At 41.2% G+C, this 27,948-nt stretch overlaps 1 protein-coding gene and 1 long non-coding RNA gene across 4 annotated transcripts; both read right to left on the bottom strand.

The window, feature by feature from the left end:
• Nucleotides 1–693: 693 nt before the first annotated feature.
• On the bottom strand, nt 694–9,376 carry LOC129657594 (uncharacterized). Its single transcript, XR_008716867.1, has 2 exons — nt 7,997–9,376; nt 694–1,666 (listed from the first exon to the last, which is right to left on the bottom strand). It is a non-coding gene; the product is annotated as an uncharacterized LOC129657594 (long non-coding RNA).
• A 1,618-nt stretch (nt 9,377–10,994) lies between these two features.
• OSTC (oligosaccharyltransferase complex non-catalytic subunit) lies at nt 10,995–23,051 on the bottom strand. Of its 3 annotated transcripts, none has more exons than XM_055587933.1 (4): nt 22,814–23,049; nt 18,353–18,446; nt 14,741–14,794; nt 10,995–11,344 (listed from the first exon to the last, which is right to left on the bottom strand). In XM_055587933.1, exons 1-4 carry the CDS (start codon nt 22,950–22,952, stop codon nt 11,266–11,268), a joined length of 366 nt encoding a protein of 121 aa, XP_055443908.1. In that variant the 5' UTR covers nt 22,953–23,049; the 3' UTR covers nt 10,995–11,265. The 3 variants fall into 3 exon arrangements, with proteins under 3 accessions (XP_055443908.1, XP_055443907.1, XP_055443909.1); XM_055587932.1 differs by having other exon boundaries at nt 10,995–11,343; nt 14,597–14,794; nt 22,814–23,041; XM_055587934.1 differs by lacking the exon at nt 14,741–14,794 and having other exon boundaries at nt 10,995–11,343; nt 22,814–23,051.
• Nucleotides 23,052–27,948: the final 4,897 nt, after the last annotated feature.

Raw genomic sequence — 27,948 nt, 5'->3', positions numbered from 1 at the left:
TTTCTATTCCTTTGAGGTCAAATAAGGACACATTCCTGGAATGTTCCATTGTGGTGAAGAGCAGAGGCTCTGGGTCCATCACCTGCTGTGCAACCTTTAGCAAGTGACTTGACCTCTCTGAGTTTTCTCAGCTACAAAATGGGCCAAATACTACTACTCTCATAGTATTGTTGTGAGATCGCAGTGAGGTGACAAATGAAGAATGCTGGGGACAATGCCAGGCACACAATACATTCTCAATAAATATTAGCAAATAGCTAATATTAATACCTACCCAGGCAGCACAGTGGTTAAGAATCTGCCTGCCAATGCAGGAGACATAGGCTTGATCCCTGGGTTGGGAAGATCCCCAGGGAGTAGGAAACAGCAACCCATTCCAGAATTCTTGCTTGGAAAATTCCATGGACAGAGGAACCTGGCAGGCTACAGTCCAAGGGGCCACAAAGAGTCGGACATGACTGAGCAACTGAGCATGCAAGAGCTTGAACAACAACTCTTTCCAAGGTAGAAGAAAGTCCTCTCAAGAAAAGAGTTAGGGATTTAACAGGTTAAAAGTCCTAGAGAATGGAGCACTGTATTAAGACTAGTGAATCAGCACTTTCCTGTTTACTCCCCAGCTGCTCAGAAACACTGATTAACATGCTCAGAGGAAGAGCTCCAAGACAAATTCCAATGACAAGGAAAACAACCAACTTCCCTGGTAGACAGGCAGTTCCTTTATTAAAGTTCCATTCTAGTAACAAACTGGTTATGCGACATTTTGGGTGTCAGAGGCAAAGCGGGAAGAAACAGCATATCTTCACGTGCTAGACCCCAAAGACCCATTCAGTTTTTTCTGGTACATCTGTCTTTGCTTCTCAAAGTGCTGACCAGGCATGGCCCAGGGCAAAGAACATCCAGCCATGTGGACCCACATAGGACAAACCTGTGGCAAAGACCTACGTGGATTACTCAACCTCTGCATGCCTCAGAGAAGAGGCGCTTACACCAAGTAGGGGTGTGACCGCTCATGGCCAAGCTTAGGGAGTGGAAGAACTAGTAGTTTGTCCTGGCCTACCTTTGAGAGGTTATCTAAATATTTGACGGATCTTCTATTTGATTGTTGAAGCAGACTCTTTTTTGGCTGCCCCCTGGTGGCTTATGGGATTTTAGTTCCCTGACCAGGTATTGAACCCAGGTCTTTGGCAGTGCAGAGTCTCTAACCACTGGACTGCCAGAGAATTCACTGTTGAAGAGTTTTATGTGGCATTTCCAGCTACAGTGCAGCTCCTATCTTGAGACCTCTCTTAGAAATGTTAAAGAACAATATAGTCACCACCCTATAATTGCTTCCCTGGTAGCTCAGCTGGTAAAGAATCCACCTGCAATGCAGGAGACCCTGGTTCGATTCCTGGGTTGGGAAGATCCCCTGGAGAAGGAAACAGCTACCTACCCTGGTATTCTGGCCTAGAGAATTCCATGGACTATATAGTCCATGGGATTACAAAGAGTAGGACATGACTGAGTGACTTTCGCTTTCTATAATTGACGGTGGCTCTGTATCAATTCATAATTGATTTTGGAAAATCATAAGAGAGCTTGAGAAACAAAGAGAATACAAATTTTCAGCAGCATCTGGAATATTCTACTTCCCATTTGGAAGCATTATGTATTGAAGAGCTGGTACCTATGGGTGGAAAAAGAGATGGTATTAGTATTATTATCCTTTTATAGATGAAAGATTGTATTAGAAATACATGCATAAATTGAAAATATGCTTGAACTCTCAATGGCTTCGGTATCCTATTTATGATCACAAAAGCCTTAATAAATTGCAGTATCTAGCCCCTGAGCTCCTAGGAGACGTTTGAAAGTCACAGAAGATCAGACATAACAGCTCCTTCACAAAGGAGTCCTGGACTCTTAAGGTCACTTAACTCTGGACATCAAATCATGGCACTTAGCATTGGGAGACAGCTCAGTAATCAATCAATTATTCAAGGGGAAAAGTTCCTTCTTGGTAAAATAGTAAGTGTTCCTTTGAAAGTTTTTAACCACATGTAAAAACAAGAATTTGAAATAGGCCTAAGAACATAGTTACATAAATCTGAAGCAATAGCAGGGTTGCACCCAGGCCTGGCTGGAGAAGGCAATGGCACCCTACTCCAGTACTCTTGCCTGGAAAATCCCATGGACGGAGGAGCCTGGTAGGCTGCAGTCCATGGGGTCGCAAAGAGTTGGACACGACTGAGCGACTTCACTTTCACTTTTCACTTTCATGCATTGGAGAAGGAAATAGCAAGGAGCCTGGTGGGCTGCCGTCTATGGGGTCGCACAGAGTCGGACATGACTGAAGTGACTTAACAGCAACAGCGGCAACCCAGGGCTGGCACAAGGTGCATGCCCAGTTGCTCAGTCCTGACTCTCTGTGACCACCTGGACTATAGACCTATAGGCTTCTCTGTCCAAGGTATTTTCCAGGCAAGAACACAGAAGTGGGTGGCCATTTCCTTCTCCAGGGGATCTTCCTGACCCAGGGATCAAACTTGCGTAGCCTGCATTTCCTACATCGGCAGACAGATTCTTTAGTGATTGAGCCACCTGGGAATATTTGAAAGTGTCAGTCGTTCAGTCATGTCTGTCTCTTTGCAACCCATGGACTGTAGCTCAGCAGGCTCCTCTGTCCATGGAATTCTCCAAATACTGGAGTGGGTAGCCATTCCCTTCTCCAGGGGATCTTCCCCATCCAGAGATCAAAACCGGGTCTCCTGCACTGAAGGCAGATTCTTTCCTGTATGAGCTACCAGGTAGGAGCTCAATAAATGCTTCTACCTATTTGATTATCAAGAGCCCCATCTGCTGGTCAAACAGAATTCATTTGCAACCCTGCAGATACCGTTTAGAAAACCCATGTGTCAGAAAATTAGAAGACATGAAAGGAATATTGAAGGTGAAAGGTGCTCTGGAGGTCACCTGATCCAATCCATTTATTTCACAAATAAAGAAGCTTATTATAATACTGGTGTATTCTAACTAAAGGAAATGGAGAAAATAAAAAAATTTATCAATACTATAGTTCATATAAAATATTGACTGTGAGACAATGAGTATGAACTTTTTTAAGGTGAGACTATTCCACACATTGAAGATGTTTTCTGGTTTAAAGCTGATACCTGTTCTTCTCACAAAAAAAAAAAAAAGGTAAAACTTTGGACTTGGAATTAAACTAACGTGTGAATTGAGGTTTTACCCCTGATGTTTCCTGGTTTAGGTATTTACCTCTCTGGCTTAACAGACTTCATCCTAAATACTTAATAATAATAAATTAACAATCCTTCATAATCCTCCTCTATAAGGATGTAAAATCACCTGTCTAAAGCTTAACAAACAGCAGGCACAGAGTCAGAACCCCAAAATTGCTATTTTTAATATTGTGAACTAACAATAGCTTCCTATATAAGTCTAACACCAGGATTGTCAGAATTTGGATAACGTATATAAAAACTCTTCAAAATTGAAAATTTACAGTACAACTAAAAGTTACAGTTTTAATTTGGACACAGAGCAATGGTGTTTAAAACAACATTTTTAATCATTGATTTAACAAGAAATTCTTTAAGAAAGAAAAAAATGAGGGAAAATTTCCCTGGCTGTCCAGTGGTTAAGACTCCACACCTCCACTGCAAGGGGCATGGGTTCAGTCTCTAGTCAGAGAACTAAGATCCTGCAAGCCTTGCTGTATGATCAAAAAGGGAAAAAAAAAAAAAAAAAAGGAACATTTCTTTGATAAACTACATTCTTAAAACACAAGCTTTCATTTGCTATCTGGAAAGATTGGTCTGGCTTCTCTATTTCTCTATACTCCAAAAACTGAACTGAAAAGTTCCTTCTTTGGTTCGCCTCTCTCTCCTCACATTTCATTAGCTGCAACAGAAGCTATGAGAAGCCAGTACACACTTTCTACTTTCTGCCTGGAAATCTCTCCCTTGGATCCATGGGTTCATTAGGTGCCCTTTCTATTTTCCATGTTAATAGCAGGCAGCAGAACCTGCTGCCTTCCCTTCAGCCTCCAAGGTCATTTTCCTCGCTGTCTTCAAGCCCTCGTCAAACTTCCCTGGAGACCTGTCCCTGGGTCTTCTCGAAGCCCTTCTAGGTGGCATCCTCCACCTTCTCAAGACCCTGGCAGTGTCCATCCATTACTCAGTCCCAAAGCCAAGGCCGCACCCCTATTCCAGTTATCTATGCTGCATACAAAGCCACCCCAAAACATAATACCTAAAAGCAACAGCTCATTAATACTTCTCCAGGTTTTCTAGGCTAGAGGGGCAGTTCTCCCTGGGGTGTTTCGAGTGGCTGCAGTCACCTGCAGCTGGGGCTGGCTGTCCACAAGGGTTCACTCCCGGGCCAGTAGTTGATGGTGGTGCATGGGGCTCTGCTGGCATCTCTAGTGCAGTGTGTTGGTGGTGTGTGGGCTTAGCTGCCTGGAGGTATGTGGGGGTCTTAGCTTCCCAATCAGGGTTGGAACCCATGTCCCCCGCATTGGAAGGTGGATTCTTAACCACTGGACCCCCAGGAAAGTCTGTAGAAGTGACCAGTTTTATAGAGCGAAAAGCATGAAGCAGACCCACAGGATGTATCAGAAGTAAACAGTGGCATCCTCAGAGTCCCATGTTCTCAACCTTGGTACTCTCAACACCCAGCATCCCTGTACTGAGTATCGTCACACTCCAGCATCTGAATAATTTACCCTCTTTGCTTAAGACAGCTTGAGTGAGTTTCTCTCACTTGCAATTAAAAGTCATAGTGCAATAAATGCAAAACAAACAAAGGAGACCATAGCAAAAATCAACAAAGCCAAAAGCTGGTTCTTTGAAAGGATAAATAAAATTGACAAACCATTAGCCAGACTCATCAAGAAACAAAGGGAGAAAAATCAAATCAATAAAATTAGAAATGAAAATGGAGAGATCACAACAGACAACACAGAAATACAAAGGATCATAAGAGACTACTATCAACAATAATATGCCAATAAAATGGACAACATCGAAGAAATGGACAAATTCTTAGAAAAGTACAACTTTCCAAAACTGGACCAGGAAGAAATAGAAAATCTTAACAGATCCATCACAAGCACAGAAATTGAAACTGTAATCAGAAACCTTCCAGCAAATAAAAGCCCAGGTTCAAATGGCTTCACAGCTGAATTCACCAAAAATTTAGAGAAGAGCTGACACCTATCCTACTCAAACTCTTCCAGAAAATTGCAGAGGAAGGTAAACTTCCAAACTCATTCTACAAGGCCACCATTACCCTAATACCAAAACCTGACAAAGATGCCACAAAAAAAGAAAACTACAGGCCAATATCACTGATGAACATAGATGCAAAAATCCTTAATAAAATTCTAGCAATCAGAATCCAACAATACATTAAAAAGATCATACATCATGACCAAGTGGGCTTTATCCCAGGGATGCAAGGATTCTTCAATATCTGCAAATCAATCAACGTAATATACCACATTAACAAATTGAAACATAAAAGCCATATGATTATCTCAATAGATGCAGAGAAAGCCTTTGACAACATTCAACATCCATTTATGATAAAAACTCTCCAGAAAGCAGGAATAGAAGGAACATACCTCAACATAATAAAAGCTATTTATGACAAACCCACAGCAAACATTATCCTCAATGCTGAAAAATTGAAAGCATTTTCCCTAAAGTCAGGAACAAGACAAGGGTGCCCACTTTCACCACTACTATTCAACATAGTTTTGGAAGTTTTGGCCACAGAAATCAGAGCAGAAAAAGAAATAAAAGGAATCCAAATTGGAAAAGAAGAAGTAAAAATTTCAGTTTGCAAATGACATGGTCCTCTACATAGAAAACCCACCAGAAAAGACTCCACCAGAGTCCAAAGACTCCACCAGAAAATTACTAGAGCTAATCAATGAATATAGTAAAGTTGCAGGATATAAAATCAACACACAGAAATCCCTTGCATTCCTATACATTAATAATGAGAAAATAGAAAGAGAAATTAAGGAAACAATTCCATTCACCATTGCAACGAAAAGAATAAAATACTTAGGAATATATCTACCTAAAGAAACTAAAGACCTATATATAGAAAACTATAAAACACTGATGAAAGAAATCAAAGAGGACACTAATAGATGGAGAAATATACCATGTTCATGGATCGGAAGAATCAATATAGTGAAAATGAGTATACTACCCAAAGCAATCTATAGATTCAATGCAATCCCTATCAAGCTACCAATGGTATTTTTCACAGAGTTAGAACAAATAAGTTCACAATTTGTATGGAAATACAAAAAACCTTGAATAGCCAAAGCAATCTTGAGAAAGAAGAATGGAACTGGAGGAATCAACCTGCCTGACTTCAGGCTCTACTACAAAGCCACAGTCATCAAGACAGTATGGTACTGGCACAAAGACAGAAATATAGATCATTGGAACATAATAGAAAGCCCAGAGATAAACCCACATACCTATGGACACCTTATCTTTGACAAAGGAGGCAAGAATATACAGTGGAGAAAAGACAATCTCTTTAACAAGTGGTGCTGGGAAAACTGGTCAACCACTTGTAAAAGAATGAAACTAGAACACTTTCTAACACCATACACAAAAATAAACTCAAAATGGATTAAAGATCTAAACATAAGACCAGAAACTATAAAAATCTTAGAGGAGAACATAGGCAAAACACTCTCCGACATACTTCACAGCAGGATCCTCTATGACCCACCTACCAGGATATTGGAAATAAAAGCAAAAATAAACAAAAGGGATCTACTTAAAATTAAAAGCTTCTGCACAACAAAAGAAACTATAATCAAGGTGAAAAGACAGCCTTCAGAATGGGAGAAAATAATAGTAATGAAGCAACTGACAAACAACTAATCTCAAAAATATACAAGCAACTCCTACAGCTCAATTCTAGAAAAATAAATGACCCAATAAAAAAATGGGCCAAAGAACTAAATAGACATTTCTCCAAAGAAGACATACAGACGGCTAACAAACACATGAAAAGATGCTCAACATCACTCATTATCAGAGAAATGCAAATCAAAACCACTATGAGGTACCATTTCACGCCAGTCAGAATGGCTGCGATCCAAAAGTCTACAAGCTATAAATGCTGGAGAGGGTGTGGAGAAAAGGGAACCCTCTTACACTGTTGGTGGGAATGCAAACTAGTACAGCCACTATGGAGAACAGTGTGGAGATTTCTTAAAAAACTAGAAATGGAACTGCCATACGACCCAGCAATCCCACTGCTGGGCATACACACCGAGGAAACCAGAGTTGAAAGAGACATGTGTACCCCAATGTTCATCACAGCACTGTTTATAATAGCCAGGACATGGAAGCAACCTGGATGTCCATCAGCAGATGAATGGATAAGAAAGCTGTGGTACATATACACAATGGAGTATTACTCAGCCATTAAAAAGAATACATTTGAATCAGTTCTAATGAGGTGGATGAAACTGGAGCCTATTATACAGAGTGAAGTAAGCCAGAAAGAAAAACACCACTACAGTATACTAACACATATATATGGAATTTAGAAAGATGGTAATGACAACCCTGTATGCGAGACAACAAAAGAGACACAGATGTATAGAACAGTCTTTTGGACTCTGTGGGAGAGGGAGGGGGGGGATTGATTTGGGAGAATGGCATTAAAACATGTATAATATCATATAAGAAATGAATCGCCAGTCCGGGTTCGATGCAGAATACAGGAAGCTTGGGGCTGGTGCACTGGGATGACCCAGAGGGATGGTATGGGGAGGGAGGTGGGAGGGGGGTTCAGGATGGGGAACACGTGTACACCCGTGGCGGATGCATGTTGATGTACGGCAAAAACAATACAATATTGTAAAGTAAAAAAAAATTTTTTTTAAAAGGAAGAAAAAAAAAGTCATAGTGCAAAAAGAAAAACAAGAGATTGGGGGGAAATGTATTTGTACCTCGAAATACTTAGGCAGATGAGTAGCCATTGTTCTCGCAACAAATTAAAGGCTTGCCTCACCACAAGTCTGGGTTTAGGTGCTCCTCTCTTGTGTTCCTATGGCCAAGAGAATTGGTCCCTTGGTGTACAGTCAGTGGAGAATAAATTCCACATGAACAAAGGATGTGTTTTTCTTGTTAACATAACCCTGCATCTGGCATTACCTCTTTTATTAATATAAATAAGTGTGTACTCGTTACTACCTTCAGGGACTGATCTGTATCAGAAAACAGTATATAATGAAAAGAACTGGTCTGCTTTGCAGAAGACCTGGGTTCTAGTTCAAGCTCTACAACAATGAATCATCATTTTCTTATCAGCAAAGTGGAGAAATAACCTTTTTCCCAGCGTTACATTTCAGGAATATACCAGTTACTAAGAACCTAAGTTACTCCACACTTCCCACTTCAAAAAGACATTAACAAGCATAGCACCACCCTCCTTTTATAAGCAAGTGAATGTCTGTGAGTCCCACTCTCTGCGACCCTGTGGACGGTAACCTGCCAGGCTCCTCTGCCCATGGGATTCTCCAGGCAAGAACACTGGAGTGTTGCCATGCCCTCTTCCAGGGGATCTTCTGGACCCAGAGATTGGGTCCAACCCAGGTCTCCTGCACTGCAGGCAGATTCTTCACTGTCTGAGCCACTAAGGAAGCCCCTTATAAGCAAGGTACACAGGATTTCCTCATTGTAATCCTATAAAGAGGGTATTTTCTTTCTAAATCTGTGGCAAACAGAGATGTGCTGCTCAGATCCCCTAATGGCTAGCTGCAAGGAGGGGCCAGCTGACAGTCTCCAAGCTTTGTCAGACTTCCCTCACCTTTCCACCACGTTAGTCTCAAGATGGCACCAGGCCAAAACCCGAAGAGGCAGTGAGTGGTACAAAGGCCCAGCTCTTTCCACCCAACATGTTTCTGGCAGGCATTCTTTTCTCTGGAGCTCCCCCTGGGCTGACACCAATTGTGTCAGCTGTGTATCACAGGATGGCAGCGTCTCCTGGCAACTTCTGCATCTTCTTTACCTCTCATTGGAATTGTTGTTTAGTCGCTAAGTGGTATCTGACTCTTTTGCGACCCCATGGTCTGTAGCCCGCCAGGCTTCCCTGTCCATGGGATTCCCCAGGTACCAATACTAGACTGAGTTGCCACTTCCTCCTCCAGGGGATCTTCCCCACTCAGGGATCGAACCCGTCTCCTCCATTGGCAGGCAGGCTGTTTACCGCTGAGCCACAAGGGAATCCCTTCACCAGAGTTACTCTCCACTAAACCATTTTGCCCTTCTAACTCCATTGTAGCATACACATTGTAGAGAATTCTGTTATAAAATCAAAGACTAGTTTGTTTCCCATCTAGGCCACTAATTTACTCTATCTCATTTATTTAACCTCTGCTGATGTTAATACTGCTTAGCAGGCTTTTTATCAGGCTGTTAACATTTTGGCAGTGTCCCCAAAAGCAAAAGTCTAGTTCAAGGCACAACTTTTTCCTTCACATAAAACATTGCAATTTTACCAGCAGAATTATTTAAATACATCTCATTGTGTTTAGTCAAAAACCAAAACCTTAAAAGCTATGACATAGAAACACACCCCAAACCTTAACAGCACCATCTGGTGGTGCTTAACAGGAATTTCTCACTATTCAATCTCAGGAAAAGACCTATGGAAATCATAAAACTTTTGTGTCACCTTGTCCATCTAATCAGGTTTTAAAATAAGGCCCAAAAACAAAACAAAACAGAAAATGTAAGTTAAATCAAGCCTTTAAAGTTGGTGGATACATACAGGTCTTGTTTTCCTTTTTCAGAGCTTTGGATATAGTAACCACCTCTCCCACCTCTCATCACTAATGGACAGTTCTTGCATTGTTTTTGTTGGTTGTTATTTATCAGTATCTGAGACTTTATAAACATTTTTTAATCCTTCAATAATTTGACTTCCTTATAAGCATATAAGCTCTGTGCTCCCTGGCATACAATAGGTTCTCAAAACTTTCTGGATAAATAAATCCATCTTTTTAATGAACAGCTACATTTAGATCAGCCCTGGAATAAGGGGAAAATCCACCTGAGTAGAAATTTTACTGTAAACTTAAGGATCAATCTTAAGAGTTGAGACCCCAGAGAAGCGTCCTCCTCCCAACCTCCATGACAACCACAAGTCTGTTCCCTACGGGCTTCCCAGGTGGTACAGTGGGAAAGAATCCGCCTGCCAATGCAGGAAACACAAGGGATGCAGGTTGGATCCCTGGGTTGGGAGGATCGCTGGAGGAGGAAATGGCAACCCACTCCAGCATTCTTGCCTGGAAAATCCCAAGGACAGAGAAGCCTGGCAGGCTGCAGTCCATGGAGTCGCGAAGAGTCAGACACAACTAAGCAACTGAGCATGCAGGCCCAGCCCGTTGGGGGGAACCAAAAGCCCTGGCTAGAAGCAATTAGAAGACCAGACTAGTCTACAGATGTTTTTATGTGCTCAAAACTGTATTAATTACTGGAAGTGAATGTCTGAAGGGAACTTCATCTAACACAATCACATTTAAAACAGACATGACTGCGTAGCCCGTGCTTGAATATTTATAGGATATGGATATTTATGCCACCTCATAAGGCATCCTGCCACCTACACCTGGAGACTTCAAGCTACCAACAGTAGCTTGATAGTTACAGGATGGGAGTGGATTAATTACAGACTGAAGATTAATACCATCAGTCAATGAAAAAAAAAAACAAAAAGTTAATTAGAAAAATTATTTATTTCTGCTCCTTTCATACATCTTATTGTTCCTGAAACAGTCTTCCATACATATCTGAAACGATGTACTGTCACACACTCTGTTTAAAGGCAAAGCACCATTGCTAAAGCTGATCAGCTGTCCAGAGTTCTCAGCTTATGGGATCACGTGTCCTGATTTTACATTAATTTCTGAAGGTCAGAAAAGTCACCTCCAAAAAATGTTAAGTGGTTTGTAAAAAATAATCACTTTATTCAATATTATAGCTATAGAAATGAAGTACATTTTAAGAAATGAAAAAAAAAAAGAAGAAAATGTCACTTAATATCATTGGTACGTCAGTGAAGGCCAGCAGGAAAAAATACTGATAAGCTTGTCTCTGACACCAAGAAGACATTCTAGTCCATGCTTTAATATGCTTCCTAAGTTTTCACTAGATGTTTCTTTTCTGCTGCTTTTCATCCTTCTCTGTATTTCGTATCTGAGGACTGGTACAGCCTTTAAAATTTCATTAACAGGAGCAAATTCAGTACCTGCTGATTTCTTCTCAAAAGGCACTCTAACCCATCAGATAGCCCCTGTAAAACATAAAATTTATAAACACAAGAGTGAAAAGGAAGCAACATTTCAAAGTGTCCCAAACAAATTTTATGATGAATCAAAGGACAATCTGAAAATATAAATGTGTGATTCCTCGTTATGGTTCTTATTTCATATCTTGCCCCCTCGATAAATATAATACATTACTGGGCCCTGGTTCCATTATCCTTCCCCCTCACAGGACAAATTTACAAACCAATGTCCTAAATGACACCAGATGAAAAAATGTTATGTAAAAGTTAAAGCTAAGAGTTAGAATCAATTTCCTTTGGACTCTCACAATTCCAACAAGAGTCACAAAGCTTTTTATAGAAAGCAGCTCATTTCGATATCCCAGAAAGCCTAATATTACCGAAGGGAAGGATGGAGGGACCAGGAGCTGTCCATGCCTGGGAAGTGAGCCCTCGCACCCTGCACCTGTTTCTTTAGGAAATGTCCTGACGGTGGGCAGGGGCGTCAGCTGTAACTGTTGAGCAAGTCAAACTTCACAATGTTCAAATAGGAGATCCTTTTACTAAATGCACAAGGTAGGCCCTGAAATCCCCTTTAAATTCAGGTAGTAACAGTCTGTTTTATAAAGTTCCAAACTTTTCCTTTTGCAATAAATCCTTGCAACCTATTAGGATCAAGGAGAAAACAGAAAGGCTGTGTAAAACTATCCACATTAAGAAAGGGGTGAAAACATCCTGTCCTCATTGATGCCTTTAGAACTTCTCTGCTTTTGATGTTGTTTCTAACATGAGTAGATAAGCTTGGGCAAACCTTAGCTTCCTCATCTGTAAAATGGAGTTACAGCAAAGAATTTTAAGGATTATATAAGAGAATCTACCAATATAGTAACTGCTATTCACAGCAGTAAGCACTTGAGAAACATTAGCTATTATTAGTTCAGAGTCTCAAGTTTCTTCCTCTCTAAGGTGGTGGCAAAAAACTGCATCATGGGGTTGATACCTCGCATCATGCCTGACACAGCGCAGACGCTCAGAAATGTGATTTTCCTCCTTCCAGCTCCTAGACCCACCTGACTCCCTACAGGTCTTGGGTCTACGTGCAGCCTAAGTGATCTCCTTAGAACTCATTTATCCCTTTCCTTCTGCTCTACCGGACTAGCCGATTCACACTCTGAGCAGAGAGATACAGAACTTTAATCTCACAACCCTGAGACAACCCAGGGTTGAATAAAAAATACAAAAACTCTTTTAACATATATATTGATTTTGAAGACCTCTACGTAAATTTGCTAAGGTAATGCCTGATACTTCACAAAAAGCATACTTTAAGACCTAAGCTTCACAAGTACTTAATCTGAAAGAGAACCGATAGGTGTATGTATATAACTGGATCACTCTGTTGTACTCCTGAAACACAACGCTGTAAACCAATGATACTCCATTATAAAAAAAAGATTAAACCTATAATAAAATAAAATCTGTCAGATAATTCTTAACAATAACAAAAAAAAAGACCTAAGCTTCACAGGAAATAAAAGGTTCAAGAAGATTCTAAGAAGTGTCCACCACCAGTGTCGGCACCAAGGGAAGCTGCTCAACAGCCAGCTTACGCTATCAAACACAAGAGCCGAGGACTCTTCAGGGACAGCTGTCAGTCATCTGCACGTGCGGATATGCAAACACAGGACATTTATCTCTTGATGTAGTTATACGCTGTGGTATCCTTCCTTGTAATTAGTGTGTGACCTATGCTTCCGCATCAAATAAAGCCATCTTTTAATGTGTAAAACTGTGTCAGTAGGAAGGACACCAGGTCTTTTAAAAAGCACAGATCAGAAAATATAAAGCAGGTTGTACCCTTTCGCTGCTATTGTTTTCTCAGGGTACCTCTTGTTAAGGGTATCAGATTCCTGGTGAAAGTGAGTGCCACCCTGCAAGTTATCTTACGGCATAGCCATCTTTTATCTCAGATGCTAGCAACTTATCTGATGTGAAAAAATTCCTGGTTACCGGTGTTTTTTACTGAACTGTTGTTGCTGTCTCATTTATTACATATCTAACTGCTTCTATATGTTGGGACATCAAAGAGAATCTATGCCCAAGACGACACATCCCTTCCTTGCTGGTGGTAGTAACCATACCCGTCATGAGGAATATGCAGGCCCACAGACCTGGCTCATCATCTCTCTGGGGCCTGCAAATATGCCAAAATGCAATACTGTTGTGTCCCTTTATTTTCTAAAACTGTCCATTGCTTCTCCCCACGCCACACTCAAGGTACCAGGCATTAGGAGCTGTAAATGAGAAACTACATCAGAGAGGGGACCATAAAGTCTTTCCTCTTTAAAATTTAAACCTTAGATTTGGCTGCTTGGTAAGTTACAGAAACAGCAATCTTTTGTTTAGACTATTGTTCTGTTTTGACTACATCTATCTACACCTGAAACCCAGAGAGTATACTCCTGTTTCTTATTTCCTATTGTTAGATCTTAGTCAACTATCTTGGAAATTGGCCTACCCAATGCAGAAGACAAATGTTTACATAAATAATTACAAAAGTAAGATGAAACTAATCCAGAGAATTAAACAATTTTCAAAATTTTTTTCTAAGCAGGAGATAGCTCAGCTCTGTTATCCTATCCTTCAAATGCGTTTTCTTTCTTTTCTGGGGGGCAGCGCCATGGCACACGGCTTGCAGGATCTTAGTTTCCCAAGCAGGGGTCAAACACAGGCCCTGGCAGTGAAAGCACCAAGTCCTAACCACTGGACCACCAAGGAAATCCCAAACCAATTTATTTTTGTTCCAAAGATAACGTTAAGCTTTCTGAATGAATCTAAATAATGTAATATATATATATGAAAGTCTCTTTTCTGTCCTAGGCTTAATCGATTTTCCTCCTATCAATATTCAGAAAGCAGCAGCAATTAATGGCTTGAAAATACTCTCTATTATTAGTAGTACTACTATGGGAATTCCTCCATAGGTTACAGATTAACCAAAATGCATTTTTAGAGAAAAGCCTCCATCAGTGGTCACTGATGCTACTGCAAAATAACTGGATTTTCTCATGAACATACATGGAAATAACAGGAAGATCTATTTGTTTCCATTTTGCTACTAACTAATCTCAAGCAAGTCACACATTTCTCTGCTTCTCAAAATGTTCATCTATTTAAATAAGGGTTAAATTAAAACTCCTATGATTTCACATGATCCACATAATTATTTTACTAGTTTGCAACTTAAGATATTGATTATACAAAGCACTGAATAACTTACGGCAGCTTCATTCTCATGAATACTCTAGCCATGAAAAAACTCAATAGGACACATACGAATCCAATGAATAAAAGAAGAAACCTATTGAGTTTGGGAATGTTTGGTGCATTGGATCGGTCCAGGATTATAAAACCTAAACCTCCCATTGTAAACAGGAAGCTGGATGCAAGTCCTTCCATAATGTACTGTCCATTTACTCTGAAAAAGAAAGAAAACAGCAAAAGAGCCAATGAAAATTTCCAGAAAAATAAAGTTTTTTCCCCAGATTGAAATTCCTATTCTGCTAAAACATTTTTGTGTTTATTTTTTATTCTTATAAGTGTTTTACCACATTTCTGGCTATTCATTCCAATAAATATTTATTGAGAGCCTATTATGCATCAAGTACTGTTCTAGGTTCTAGAAATGTAACAATGAACAAAACAAGAGAAAAATCTTTCGTCTTCATGGAGCTTATGCTCAAAAAAAAAACTTTAAAACTCAACTAACACAACTGTCTATGTAAAATCAATATGCACATTTTAATTATTAGCTTAAAAAGTCAACTACTATAGGTACATGAACCTTTTACTCAGAATTTTAGTTTTGCTTTTAAAAGTTACATTATTTAAATGTCTACTATCAATTTCAAATTGTGAACTGGTTAGAAACATTTCCTGAGTTTTATAGTAATTAACAAACCTCTTATTTCAAAGGGAAATTTTTAAAAAGCAAGTTTTCTTAATTAAGGCTTCATGAACTCCACAAAGATTTCCAGAAACCTATAAACTCTTCAGTTCAGTTCAGTTCAGTTCAGTCGCTCAGTTGTGTCCAACTCTTTGCGACCCCATGAATTGCAGCACACCAGGCCTCCCTGTCCATCACCAACTCCCGGAGTTCACTCAGACTCACGTCCATTGAGTCGGTGATGCCATCCAGCCATCTCATCCTCTCTCGTCCCCTTCTCCTCCTGCCCCCAATCCCTCCCAGTATCAGAGTCTTTTCCAATGAGTCAACTCTTCGCATGAGGTGGCCAAAGTACTGGAGTTTCAGCTTTAGCATCATTCCTTCCAAAGAAATCCCAGGGCTGATCTCCTTCAGAATGGACTGGTTGGATCTCCTTGCAGTCTAAGGGACTCTCAAGAGTCTTCTCCAACACCACAGTTCAAAAGCATCAATTCTTCAGCGCTCAGCTTTCTTCACAGTCCAACTCTCACATTCATACATGACCACAGGAAAAACCACAGCCTTGACTAGACGGTCCTTTGTTGGCAAAGTAATGTCTCTGCTTTTGAATATGCTATCTAGGTTGGTCATAACTTTTCTTCCAAGGAGTAAGTGTCTTTTAATTTCATGGCTGCAGTTACCATCTGCAGTGATTTTGGAGCCCCCCAAAATAAAGTCTGACACTGTTTCCCCATCTATTTCCCATCTTAAGTTCCTGTATATACGTGCATATGATTTTTCTAGTGATGCGTGTGTGGGCGTGCTCAATTGTGTCCAACTCTTTGCTACCCCATGGACTATAGCCTGCCAAGCATCTCTGTCCACAGAATTTTCCAGGCAAGAGTACTGGAGTGCATGGCCATGTCCTCCAGGGCATCTTCCTGACCCAGGGATTGAACCTGAGTCTCCTGCATCTCCTGCACTGGCAGGCAGAGTCTTTACAACTGCGCCACCTGGGAAGCCTCTTTCTAGGGGTGAAGAACTTTCAAATTCTCAAGAGTTCATGGGCCCCAAAAGGCAAATTTCTCTGTTAAAGATATGATTTATACAAAGACACATGTAAAGAAAGTATATGCATGCATGTGTGTATGTATGTATATATATACATATATTTGCTAAACTAATTGCTTTAACTGAAAACAACACATGCAGCAGTTTCAAAATTCAAATTCAAATGTCAACCCTGTGAAAAGTCTCCCTACCAGCAGGATCTCCAGCCACCCAGAACCCTCTTCCCCACAGAGAATCACGGTAATCTTTCCAGGAATATTCTCTGCATGGAATACCATTCACATAACTGTAAATACAAATATGGGGCTTCCCTGGTGGCTCAATGGCTAAGAATCTGCCTGCCAATGCAGGAGATGCCAGTTCAAACCCTGGGTCGGGAAGATCCCCTGGAGGAGGAAATGGCAACCCACTCCAGTATTCTTGCCTGGAGAATCCCATGGACAGAGGAGCCTGGCGGGCTCCAGTCCATGGGGTCGCAAAGAGTTGGACACCACTGAGAGTCAGCACAAACACATACAAAATAAAGAGCTATCTTTAGGTAGACAGTTACCAAGTGGACTTTATAAGGCAATACAACAAACACTGTTCAAGGGAAATAAGCAACAGGAACTCTAAAGTCTCAAATATTATTTTTCTTATTTAACAGTATAGGGTCTTCCCTAGTAGCTCAGCTGGTAAAGAATCTGCCTGCAATGCAAGAGACCCCAGTTTGATTCCTGGGTCGGGAAGATCTGCTGGAGAAGGGATAGGCTACCCACTCCAATATTCTTGGGCTTTGCTGGTGGCTCAGCTGGTAAAGAATCTGCCTGCAATGTGGGAAACCTGGGTTCGGTCCCTGGGTTGGGAAGATCCCCTGGAGAAGGGAATGGCAACCCACTCCAGTTTTCTGGCCTGGAGAATTCCATGGACCATACAGTCACACGGAGAAGGCAATAGCACCCCACTCCAGTACTCTTGCCTGGAAAATCCCATGGATGGAGGAGCCTGGTGGGCTGCAGTCCATGGGGTCGCGAAGAGTCAGATATGACTGAGCGACTTCACTTTCACTTTTCACTTTCATGCATTGGAGAAGGAAATGGCAACCCACCCCAGTGTTCTTGCCTGGAGAATCCCAGGGACAGGAGCCTGGTGGGCTGCCGTCCATGGGGTCCCACAGAGTCAGACACGACTGAAGCGACTTAGCAGCAGCATACAGTCACAAAGAGTCAGACATGACTGAGCAACTTTCACTTCACTTCACAACAAACACTGCTCAGGAAAAATAAACAACAGGACCTCCCAAGTCTCAAATATTATTTTTCTTATTTAACAGTATAATCCAGTGGTCCAATTTTTTTTGTTGTTGTTGTTGTGCTGGGTCTTTACTGCTATTTGAGGGCTTTACTGCCCTAGTTCGAGTGACTGGGGGCTACCCTTGCAGAGCCTGGGCTCTAGGTGCAGGGGCTCCACCAGATGCAAGGGCTCTGGAGTGCAGGCTAAGTAGCTGAGGTGCACACGTTTAGCTGCTCCGCAGCATGTGAGATCTTCCCTGACCAGGGATCGAACTGCAGTGAAAGGCAGATTCTTAATCACTGAACCACCAGCAAAGCCCCACACATTTTTCCTTAAATAGCTCAACAGTATATATCTTAGGCTTGTCAGCCATATAGTTTGTGTCACGCTTACCACAGTAGCTTGAAAGCAGCCATAGATAGTATAGAAGTAAATGGCTGTACCTGACTCCAATAAAGCTTTATTTACAAATAAATACATACCAGTTTACTGACCCCAGAACAGCCTATAAATAAATGTAGTTTAAACTGATATCCTCCTTTAAATAAGTGATTATGTCCATCATTGTGAAATATTTTCTAATAAATAGATAATACACTTTTATTCTTATTCTTGTCCACTTCCTACAATCTCTAAATTTAACCTTTTAAAACAGCTATTGTCAAAATACAAATCGACCCAATAGGTTGTGCCATAATTTTAAATATGCAGGCATGCCCCAGCAATCTTCTTTCCCACCATCGAATCATTCAAAATGGTATCTTTTACCTGTAGGCCAAGAAAGCGACTGGTCTCTGATGCCCGTGTTCATCAGTCACCGAGCCGACACTTGGAGGTTCAACAATAACATCATAAATGATTCCTAAATGAAAGGTAACAACATAGATTAGACTGGATTTCTAATGTATTTAGTTTGTATCTATCTCTAAAGTGAAAGTGTTAGTTGCTCAGTTGCATCCGATTCTTTGTGACCCTATGGACTGTAGCTTGCCAAGGTCCTCTCTCCAAGGAATTCTCCAGGTAAGAATATTGGAGTGGTTAGCCATTTCCTTCTCCAGGGGATCGTCCTGACCCAGGGTCAAACTGGGTCTCCTGCATTGCAAGAGGAACTTTTACTGTCTGAGTCAACAGGGAAGCCCATTTGTCTCTAGAGGTTCATTTGTATTTAAATAATATTTCCTTTTGGGGCTTCCCAGGTGGTGCTAGTGGTAAAGAATCTGCCTGCCAAAGCAGGAGACGCAGGTTCAATCCCTGGGTGAGGAAGATCCCCTGAAAAAGGAAATGGCAACCCACTCCAGTATTCTTGCCTGGAGAATCCCATGGACAGAGGAGCCTGGCGGGGTACAGTCGATGGGAGTCATGAAGAGTTGGACACCACTGAGTAACTGAGCAGAGAAATCTTAGAGCCTGAGTGCTGGAGAAGATTGGGAGCCCATTCATAGAAAGATACTGAAGTTAAAGGAAGTATCTGTCTCTAAAGATGCATTTATATTTAAACAGAACTGCTCTAATGTATTATTACAGTGAAATGAGGCCCAGCTTATCTTCTACACTTCAGATAAACCATTCAGAAATTCAACTCAGTGTTTTCAGAATGACTTGTAAATCAGAATTATCTCCAAAAAGAGATATTTTATGACAGAATTCATTCAGTAACTGTTTCCAAACTCAAGAATGACTCCACAATAAAGGAAATTTAACATTAAAGGCTACGTCTAATTCAAGAAAAATGTTACACATATGCTTGGATATGTTTCTATAATTAAGAGGTAACTAGAGAATTTTTATGTCTTAATGACCACTTATGTTACTGCCCATTGACACTGTTTTCCAAATCTCCAGCTGTCAACATCTACTATCTTCTCCACTGTTTTCCACCATCCTCATTTTTAGCTTTTTTTAAGCATAGCAAGACGGTCTCCCTCACCTCTGATAACAAAAGCACCATTTAGGAATTGCCTAATGCTACCTCACCATCAAATCCACAAACTGGAACCAGCTTCCATCTTCACCGCCTTCCCTCCAGCTACCCCAGAGGCAGAGTCCCTCCTCCTATCACCATGGGATCCCCTTGGCAATCATCAGGACTCCACACCCTTACCATTTCAAAGACTGTTCCTCTGGCTAGCTCCTCTCTTTCCTGTATTATCTATCAACCTCCCGTTCCCTACATCAACCTTTCCTTGACACCAGATCCTCCTAGTTAACATTCTATTTCTATGCTTCCTTTTGGAAAGGGAGCCAGGCTTCTTTCTGGAAAAGAAAAAAAGAATTTGGTAAACTTGCTATCTCCACTTTCTCATTTACCCTTCATTCCTTAACTCACTCCAATCTGACTTCTACCACCACTGATATTACCCTTGCTAAGGTGGCAATGACCTTGCTGTGGTCAAATTCAAAGGACACTTTCAGTTCTCATCTTAGGAGGTTTCCTAGCAGCACTCCATCCAGTTTACTAAATCCATTTTCTTGGGGGGTGGGAGGGATGGCTTCTTATGGCTTTTGTGACACTCCTGTCCATGTTTTTCTTGCTGAGCCTCTTCTATAAAACCACTAAACATCGGAGTTCCCTAGGGTTTGATCCACTATTTTCTTCTCTTTTCTACATTCTTTTCCCAACTGAACTAATCCTTTCACATGGCTTTTCTATGCTAATGATCCTCAATGTGCCAATACCTATCAAATGTTCGCACCGTTAAAATTAGATGTAAGCAAGGAGATCCAACCAATCCATCCTAAAGGAAATCAGTCCTGAATATTCATTGGAAGGACTGATGCTGAAGCTGAAACTCCAATACTCTGGCCACCTGATGTGAAAAACTGACTCATTTGAAAAGACCTTGATGCTGGGAATGACTGAAGGCAGGAGGAGAAGGAGATGACAGAGGATGGGATGTTTAGATGGCATCAGCAACTCAATGGACTTGAGTCTGAGTAAGCTCCAGGAGTTGATGATGGACAGGGAAGCCTGGCGTACTTCAGTCCATGGGTCGCAAAGAATCAGACACAACTGAGTAACTGAACTGAACTGAAGCTCCTTAAGGACAGAAATTCTGTCTCTGTTCTTCAATATCTGGCTTATAAGAGGAGTTCCAAAAACATTTGTTATTGACTAACTTCAATACAAACCTCTTTTCTCACTTCCTATCTGCATACTTGACATTTTCAACTAATTATAGTTGGTCTGTCCAACTATTACATATCCCAAAGTGACCTCTGGATTCACCATTCCCCACCAAAAAACCACTTTATTTCTTCAGTCTTCTCAGAAAATGACACTTCCACCTACTCAGTGCTCAAACTAGATACCAGTAAAATAGTAAAATTCCTTCACACCATTCTCCCCCTACATCCAATCATCACCAAGATTCTGCTTCTAAGATATCTTTCATTGTATCTTCCTCCATCTCCGCTGCCACCATCCTAAGTCAACTGTAAAACCCACCTAATTGGTCTCTTAATCCCATATTTGTTCAAACTTTTCCCTCTGCCCAGATACTCTTCCCCCAATCTCTCAGCCTTTGGCTAACACGTCATTTCCTCAGGGTCTCCAACGTAAATGATGTTCCTAACTCTGATTATTTTTCAAAATCTCTTTTTCTTTTCCTTCAAGGCACTTGTGGCAATCGGCAATGGAAAAAATGTTATGGAGAAAAATTTACGTGAGATTTAATGTGTCTCAACCAAATGGCATTATAAGCATCAGGAAGGGAGGGTCCTTATCTGTTACAGTCATTGTTCTCTCCAGTACTTAATGCCTAGAACTTAATAGGGACTCAGTACATTATGTGCTATTTCTCAGCAATAAGTATTGTTAATTTATAAAGGTACACTCAGTATTCAGGTGATTCCTTTCCAGTGGCAAAACCAACTCCCGTATGAGATAGCTCATGGTCTTGGCCACTAAAAGGGGTCCTCTCACTTCCGCCAGAAGTTAGGGCAAAGAATCTCCCCATTACAAAAACTGACAGGGAAAAAGGAGCCAGAATGAAAACTGTGAGGTTTCCAGTTAAGGCCCTGGCTCCAAGGGAGGTAAGGATTACAGGAAAGATTTCTAGCAGATGAAGATTTTTTTTTAAAAAAAGCAACATGCATTTTAAATTTTGTTTATTCAGTCCAGCCCCTATTAATGTGCTGAGCAAATGTTAATACTAATGTTATGCTTGGACAGTATCTTAGCAACATAAAAAGTATTTTAAATGTAACTTATTTTGAACATAAATTAACTGTCATTATCCTAGATTTGGGAGAAGGGTAAACCTAAAGGTTCATGCTAGAACTAATCCCGCACTTCAAATACTTCCCTCTTCAGTGCCAATTATTCTCACAAAACATCTATGAAAATGATGTCTCCGACTCTTCCCTTAAAAATAGTCATCTGCTCTTGCTGTCCCTAATCTGTACAGCTTTAATTTTATCATTTCCAAATTAAGCTCTCCACTTCCCAAAATCCAAAAGTGCAGTAGCACAGTGCGGAGTAAATCATGGAAATGTTGAAGGGGTGGTGGCTATGAAAAGACTGCAGCCGGATTGCCAACTCACCACTATATAAAGCGACGCCCCTTTTGCAAAGAACAGGATAAGATGATAATGCAAAAGTGTTCAAAAGTAATGCTATTCCCCTTATTCTTTAAATTCTCCACTTTTGCTCTCTCAAATACGGCAGCTTCTGAAAATTTATCTCCAACCTCAAATATTTATCAAAACCGTGGGTTTCGGAAGATTCCATTCATATGTATTGCTGGCTGAGGAGAAAGCGACACCAAGCCTTAGGTTTGAGCTAACAAATCGACTGTTAAGGGTCTACCAAAGTTCCAGGGACCACAGACAGAGGAGGTAGAAGTCCCACACCCTCCTGATCAACAGTGGAAATAGAATGGGCCAGAACAGATTTTCCCAGGGCCTTTATTAAGTAACTCATGGCATGCAATAACAACAGCAACAATCTGGGCTTGAAAAATACACTATTCAACTCGGATCGTTTAGCTAAGAGGCCAGGAGAGTGAAGGCAATGGGATACAGAACACGACTCCTCTCAAGATACAAGACAGGGCGTGAGGATAAAGAAACCTTTGGGCGGTGAACACTTATGGCCCCAGAATTTCCCTCCACCCTCCGAAAAGACTGAGAGCAGAGCGATGCTTTCCCCGGCTGAAAGTTAGGAAACTGACGCGCCCCCGGGGCGGGCCGGCTCTCCGAGCCTCTCGGGCCCCCAGCAGGCCGAGTTACCTCCGGTAATGAGGAAGTAAGACACCACCACCAGAGCGTACACCGTCATGGCCGACGGCATGTGCACCCAGGGCGGCTTCTTCAGCTTCAGGTTCGGGCATTCGAGCACTAAGAACGGGACTCGGTACAAACTCTCCATGTTGGCGGTAGCAGGGGACGCTCTCGGCCTCCAGCCCCACGCGCCACCCGGAAACAGGCCCGCCCTCCCTTTCCCCGGCGCGTGCGCAGGGAAGCGACCGGCAGGTCCGCAACGCTCGGAGGCAGTGTGTACACCCCCAGAAGAAAAGAAGGGACTATAAAAACGGATAAGTGACTTGACCCAAAACTATGTATTATAGAATCTTTTGAAACATAAATTTGAATAAGAGGTTCAGTTATTGCCAATGAATAAACAGGCGATTTATGCACCTTCAAGGACCTGCAGGCCTTCAGACGTGGCCAAGCCGGAGAAGCAGAGGGAACGGAGTCTGTCTGAGCCCCTCCCACTCACAGATGCCGCGGATTTTGGAAGCTGATTGGACGCGGAGCGCCCCAGGTTCCCAGAGCCAGAGGATGAATGGGGAAGTTTGGGAAATGTTGTCTTTTTTATTAGCGGGTTTTTCAAGAGTTTGAGAAAGTCCTAGGTTGTTGAGCTTTTACTTCCTGATGTAGCAGTGGTGCTAATAATAGTAACTGTTAATAATAATTGCTAAGTTAATATTTTATAACATTTGAAAATATATATCTAATTTAGAGCTATCACAAATGTCAAGAAGACATCGCCACAAGATGCCTAAAGCGGAGACTTTGAAGTGACCAAAATACTATTTTAAATAACCCGTGTCCTCTGTTCTTTTCGTAAATGCTTTCGTAAAACCTTTCAGGCCGAAAATCTTGAGATCCTCCTGGTTTCTCTATAAAACCTCCATGTCCAAAGTATCAACAAATCTTTTTGGTTTGTTGATAGTTTGGGTAACTACTACCAAAAAAAAAAAAAAAATCTAATTCATCCACTTCTCTCCATTCCATATTTACCACCCTAGTGGAAGGCACCATCGTATATAGCCTGGGCTAGATATTTACAATCCAAGCGAATGAAAATAATTGATGGAGAATTTGTCTTTGGGGATGGACTACATGGCCTAAAAAGTTTTTTTGTTTTCTGTTTAGTTTTTCTTTTTTATATACTCTCTTGAAAGTGAAAGTGAAGTCGCTCAGTCGTGTCCGACTCTTTGCAACCCAGTGGACTGTAGCCCACCAGGCTCCTCCGTCCATGGGATTGTCCAGGCAAGAGTACTGGAGTAGGTTGCCATTTCCTTCTACAGGGGATCTTCCTGACCCAGGGATCGAACCTGGGTCTCCCACATTGCAGGCAGATGCTTTACCTTTGAGACACCATGATTTTTTACAGGATGGCATGAGCTCGACGGTAAAGCGTCTGCCTGCAATGTGGAGACCCGGGTTCGATTCCTGGGTTGGGAAGATCCCCTGGAGAAGGAAACGGCAATCCACTCCAGCACTCTTGCCTGGAAAATCCCATGGACGGAGGAGCCTGATAGGCTACGGTCCATGGGGTCACAAAGAGTCGGACGCGACTGAGCAACTTCACTTTCACTTTCTTGCGTTGGTTCTGCACTTTCAGAGACTCAATTAATGAGAAATTGTTTAAATACCATAATAATAAAAATACTTAAAAAATGTAGTAGCATCTAACTCTAAATATAGACGAGGCTTGCTGCCCTAACTGTTTACCAGTGAGAGTCTCCCCAGAGCCTTACTCAGTGTGTATTAAGGAAGGTATGTTAATGGTAGATTATGAGAGAGCCACTAATAACACCAATAATAAAAGCTGTTTACACCACAGCCAGCATTTATACATGGGAAGTTTTTCTGGGGACTATACAACAGAATATTTCTGAAATTCCCATGCTGCTGCTGCTGCTGCTAAGTCACTTCAGTTGTGTCTGACTCTGTGTGACCCCATAGATGGTGGCCCACCAGGTTCCTCTGTCCCTGGGATTCTCCACTCAAGAATACTGGAATGGGTTGCCACTTGCTTCTCTAATGCATGCATGCATGCTAAGTCGCTTCAGGTGTGTCCAACTCTGCGACCCTATGGACAACAGCCCACCAGGCTCCTCTGTCCACAGGATTCTCCAGGCAAGAATACCTGAGTGGGTTGCCATTTCCTTCTCCAGAAATTTCCATAGTTTTATAAATAAGGAAAACTTTGGAACAATTAAAAATATGTTGCCTTGAAAAAAATAAGAAAAAATGTATAAATTAAAATGTTTAAGCTTCCTTCATATCTTCTGAAGGGAAGCTAATGTTAATTAACCACCTCTTGGCAGATATTATATTGTCATTTACATTAGTTCTTACTTACTCTTCATGACAATTCTATTAGGTAATTACTAATGTCACCACTTTACATATGACAAGACTGAAGCTTGGGAAGTAAAACAAATTCAAAAGGCATATTATGTGATTGGATATGAACTAAAGGCAATTGCCCTAACATAAAGCAGATTTAAGACCTTTGAAATGAGACAAGTTTATATACTTATCCTTCCTTATATATCTTGGGGCCAAATAAGTCCATATACACTGTGGATAAGGCAGAGAAGTTTTAAAAAGTATCAACTTTCCAATAAAAAATAAAACTAAAGTCAGAACACATCAGTTCAGTTCAGTCACTCAGTCGTGTCTGACTCTTTGCGACCCCATGAACTGTAGCACGCCAGGCCTCCCTGTCTATCACCAGCTCCCGGAGTTCACTCAGACTCACGTCCATCGAGTCAGTGATGCCATCCAGCCATCTCATCCTCTGTCGTCCCCTTCTCCTCCTGCCCCCAATCCCTCCCAGCATCAGGGTCTTTTCCAATGAGTCAACTCTTCGCATGAGGTGGCCAAAGTACTGGAGTTTCAGCTTTAGCATCATTCCTTCTAGAGAACACCCAGGACTAATCTCCTTCAGAATGGACTGGTTGGATTTCCTTGCAATCCAAGGGACTCTCAAGAGTCTTCTCCAACACCACAGTTCAAAAGCATCAATTCTTCGGCACTCAGCCTTCTTCACAGTCCAACTCTCACATCCGTACATGACCACAGGAAAAACCATAGCCTTGACTAGACGGACCTTTGTTGTCTAGGTTGGTCATAACTTTCCTTCCAAGAAGTAAGCGTTTTTTAATTTCATGGCTGCAATCACCATCTGCAGTGATTTTGGAGCCCCCCAAAATAAAGTCTCTCACTGTTTCCCCATCTCTTTGCCATGAAGTGATGGGACCGGATGCCATGATCTTAGTTTTCTGAATGTTGAGTTTTAAGTCAACTTTTTCACTCTCCTCTTTCACTTTCATCAAGAGTCTCTTTAGTTCTTCACTTTCTGCCATAAGGTTGGTATCATCTGCATATCTGAGGTTATTGATATTTCTCCCAGCAATCTTGATTTCAGCTTGTGCTTCTTCCAGCCCAGCGTTTCTCATGATGTACTCTGCATATAAGTTAAATAAGCAGGGTGACAATATTCAGCCTTCACGTACTCCTTTTCCTATTTGGAACCAGTCTGTTCCATGTCCGGTTCTAACTGTTGCTTCCTGACCTGTATACAGATTTCTCAAGAAGCAGGTCAGGTGGTCTGGTATTCCCATCCCTTTCAGAATTTTCCACAGTTTATTGTGATCCACATTCACCTATATATCAAATTATTACTGTCATGTCTTTATGCTAAAAGTTTGTTCCAAGAACCAATTCATTATTATTTTTAACACCTTAAACTTTCAAATATTTTCCAACTTGAGTTTGTAATGTTCTACAAGCCAGGTAAAAAAAGAAATCTTTCACGTGTCAAATATGCACATCTATTACCATCTGTGTCCTAACCAGTAATCTTCCTATAGAAAATGTTTTTTTTTAAATACAACATAAACTTTGAGACTGAAAACGAAACAAACAATGAATATAAGCATGGGCATTAGGGCATGCCCTTAAGTAAACAGAATCTAATTCAGTGGGTTAATTATCGTATGTAGATGAAGAAGGACAAATGTTGAAAGAAACAAATCCTTGAAACGTGTATTCATCTGAAGCGAGCCGGGCAAGAGCAATGTCCCTCTGCCTGCCCAGCCGCCAGTGCTGCTGTTCTTCAATAAAATCAGAGTTGATGGATTAAAAAAACACATTTTGTATAGCAGTGCCTATAATTTTAAGCTACATATAAAAGCAAAAATGACTAATTCTTACTGCGCACAATCAAATCCATACTCGAGGAAAGGAGCATAAAACGTATCTACCAAGATTTTCATACTTAATGTAAAAACTTTTAATAAAAAGCCTTGAAGTCAGGAATGGCTGAGCCAGTCAAAAGAGAAGGTAAACCCTACAGATAAGTTTTTTGTTTTGGCGGAGCTTTTTTGCCTGCACAGCGTGCAGAAGCTTAGTATTCCAGCCAGGGATCTAACCCATGCCCCTGCAGTGGAAGCAGAGTCTTAACCCCTGGACCACCAGAGGAAGAGTCCACAAATAAGTTTTTAACTAAATTCTAAACAAACCAGATAATATCAAGGCTATTAATACTACCAACTTCAGTTTATTTAAATATACACTAGAGAGGAAATTAGTAACTTTTTAAAAATCAGAGAATAATATACAATTTTATCCTAGATTTATTTCCAAAGATATTTTACAGTTTAGATAACAGTCTCTTGAACTATGCTCTTCCCTTATGGGTTTTGTATAAGCATGAGAGTATTTGTTTCCCCAGCTCAGTGTTTATTGAGTGATAACTCTATGCCAGGCACTCTGTGAATCACTATTATGTATCATGATCTATACAAACTCTTTGCAACGCAATACGAAATTGTAGATTTTGTCACTATTGCTGTCATTTCTTTTAAACTTTGAAAATTAGCAAGTAAAACATAGGTACATGCCCATTGTAACAACAGAAACACATATGAAAATATTTTTCTTCATCGTGCTCCTGCTAAGTTGCTTCAGTTGTGTCTGACTCTTTGCGACGCCATGGACTACAGCCTGCCAGACTCCTCAGTCCATGGGATATTTTCTGGCAAGAACACTGGAGTGGGTTGCCATTTCCTTCTCCAGGGGATCTTCCTGACCTGTGTCTCTGGCATTGCATTTACTGCTGAGCC

The sequence above is a fragment of the Bubalus kerabau genome, chromosome 7 (genome assembly GCF_029407905.1).
Source record: "Bubalus kerabau isolate K-KA32 ecotype Philippines breed swamp buffalo chromosome 7, PCC_UOA_SB_1v2, whole genome shotgun sequence".
Lineage (NCBI taxonomy): Eukaryota > Metazoa > Chordata > Mammalia > Artiodactyla > Bovidae > Bubalus > Bubalus kerabau.
Note: the sequence above shows the minus strand (reverse complement) of the source record. Positions and strands in the feature narration are given on the sequence as shown.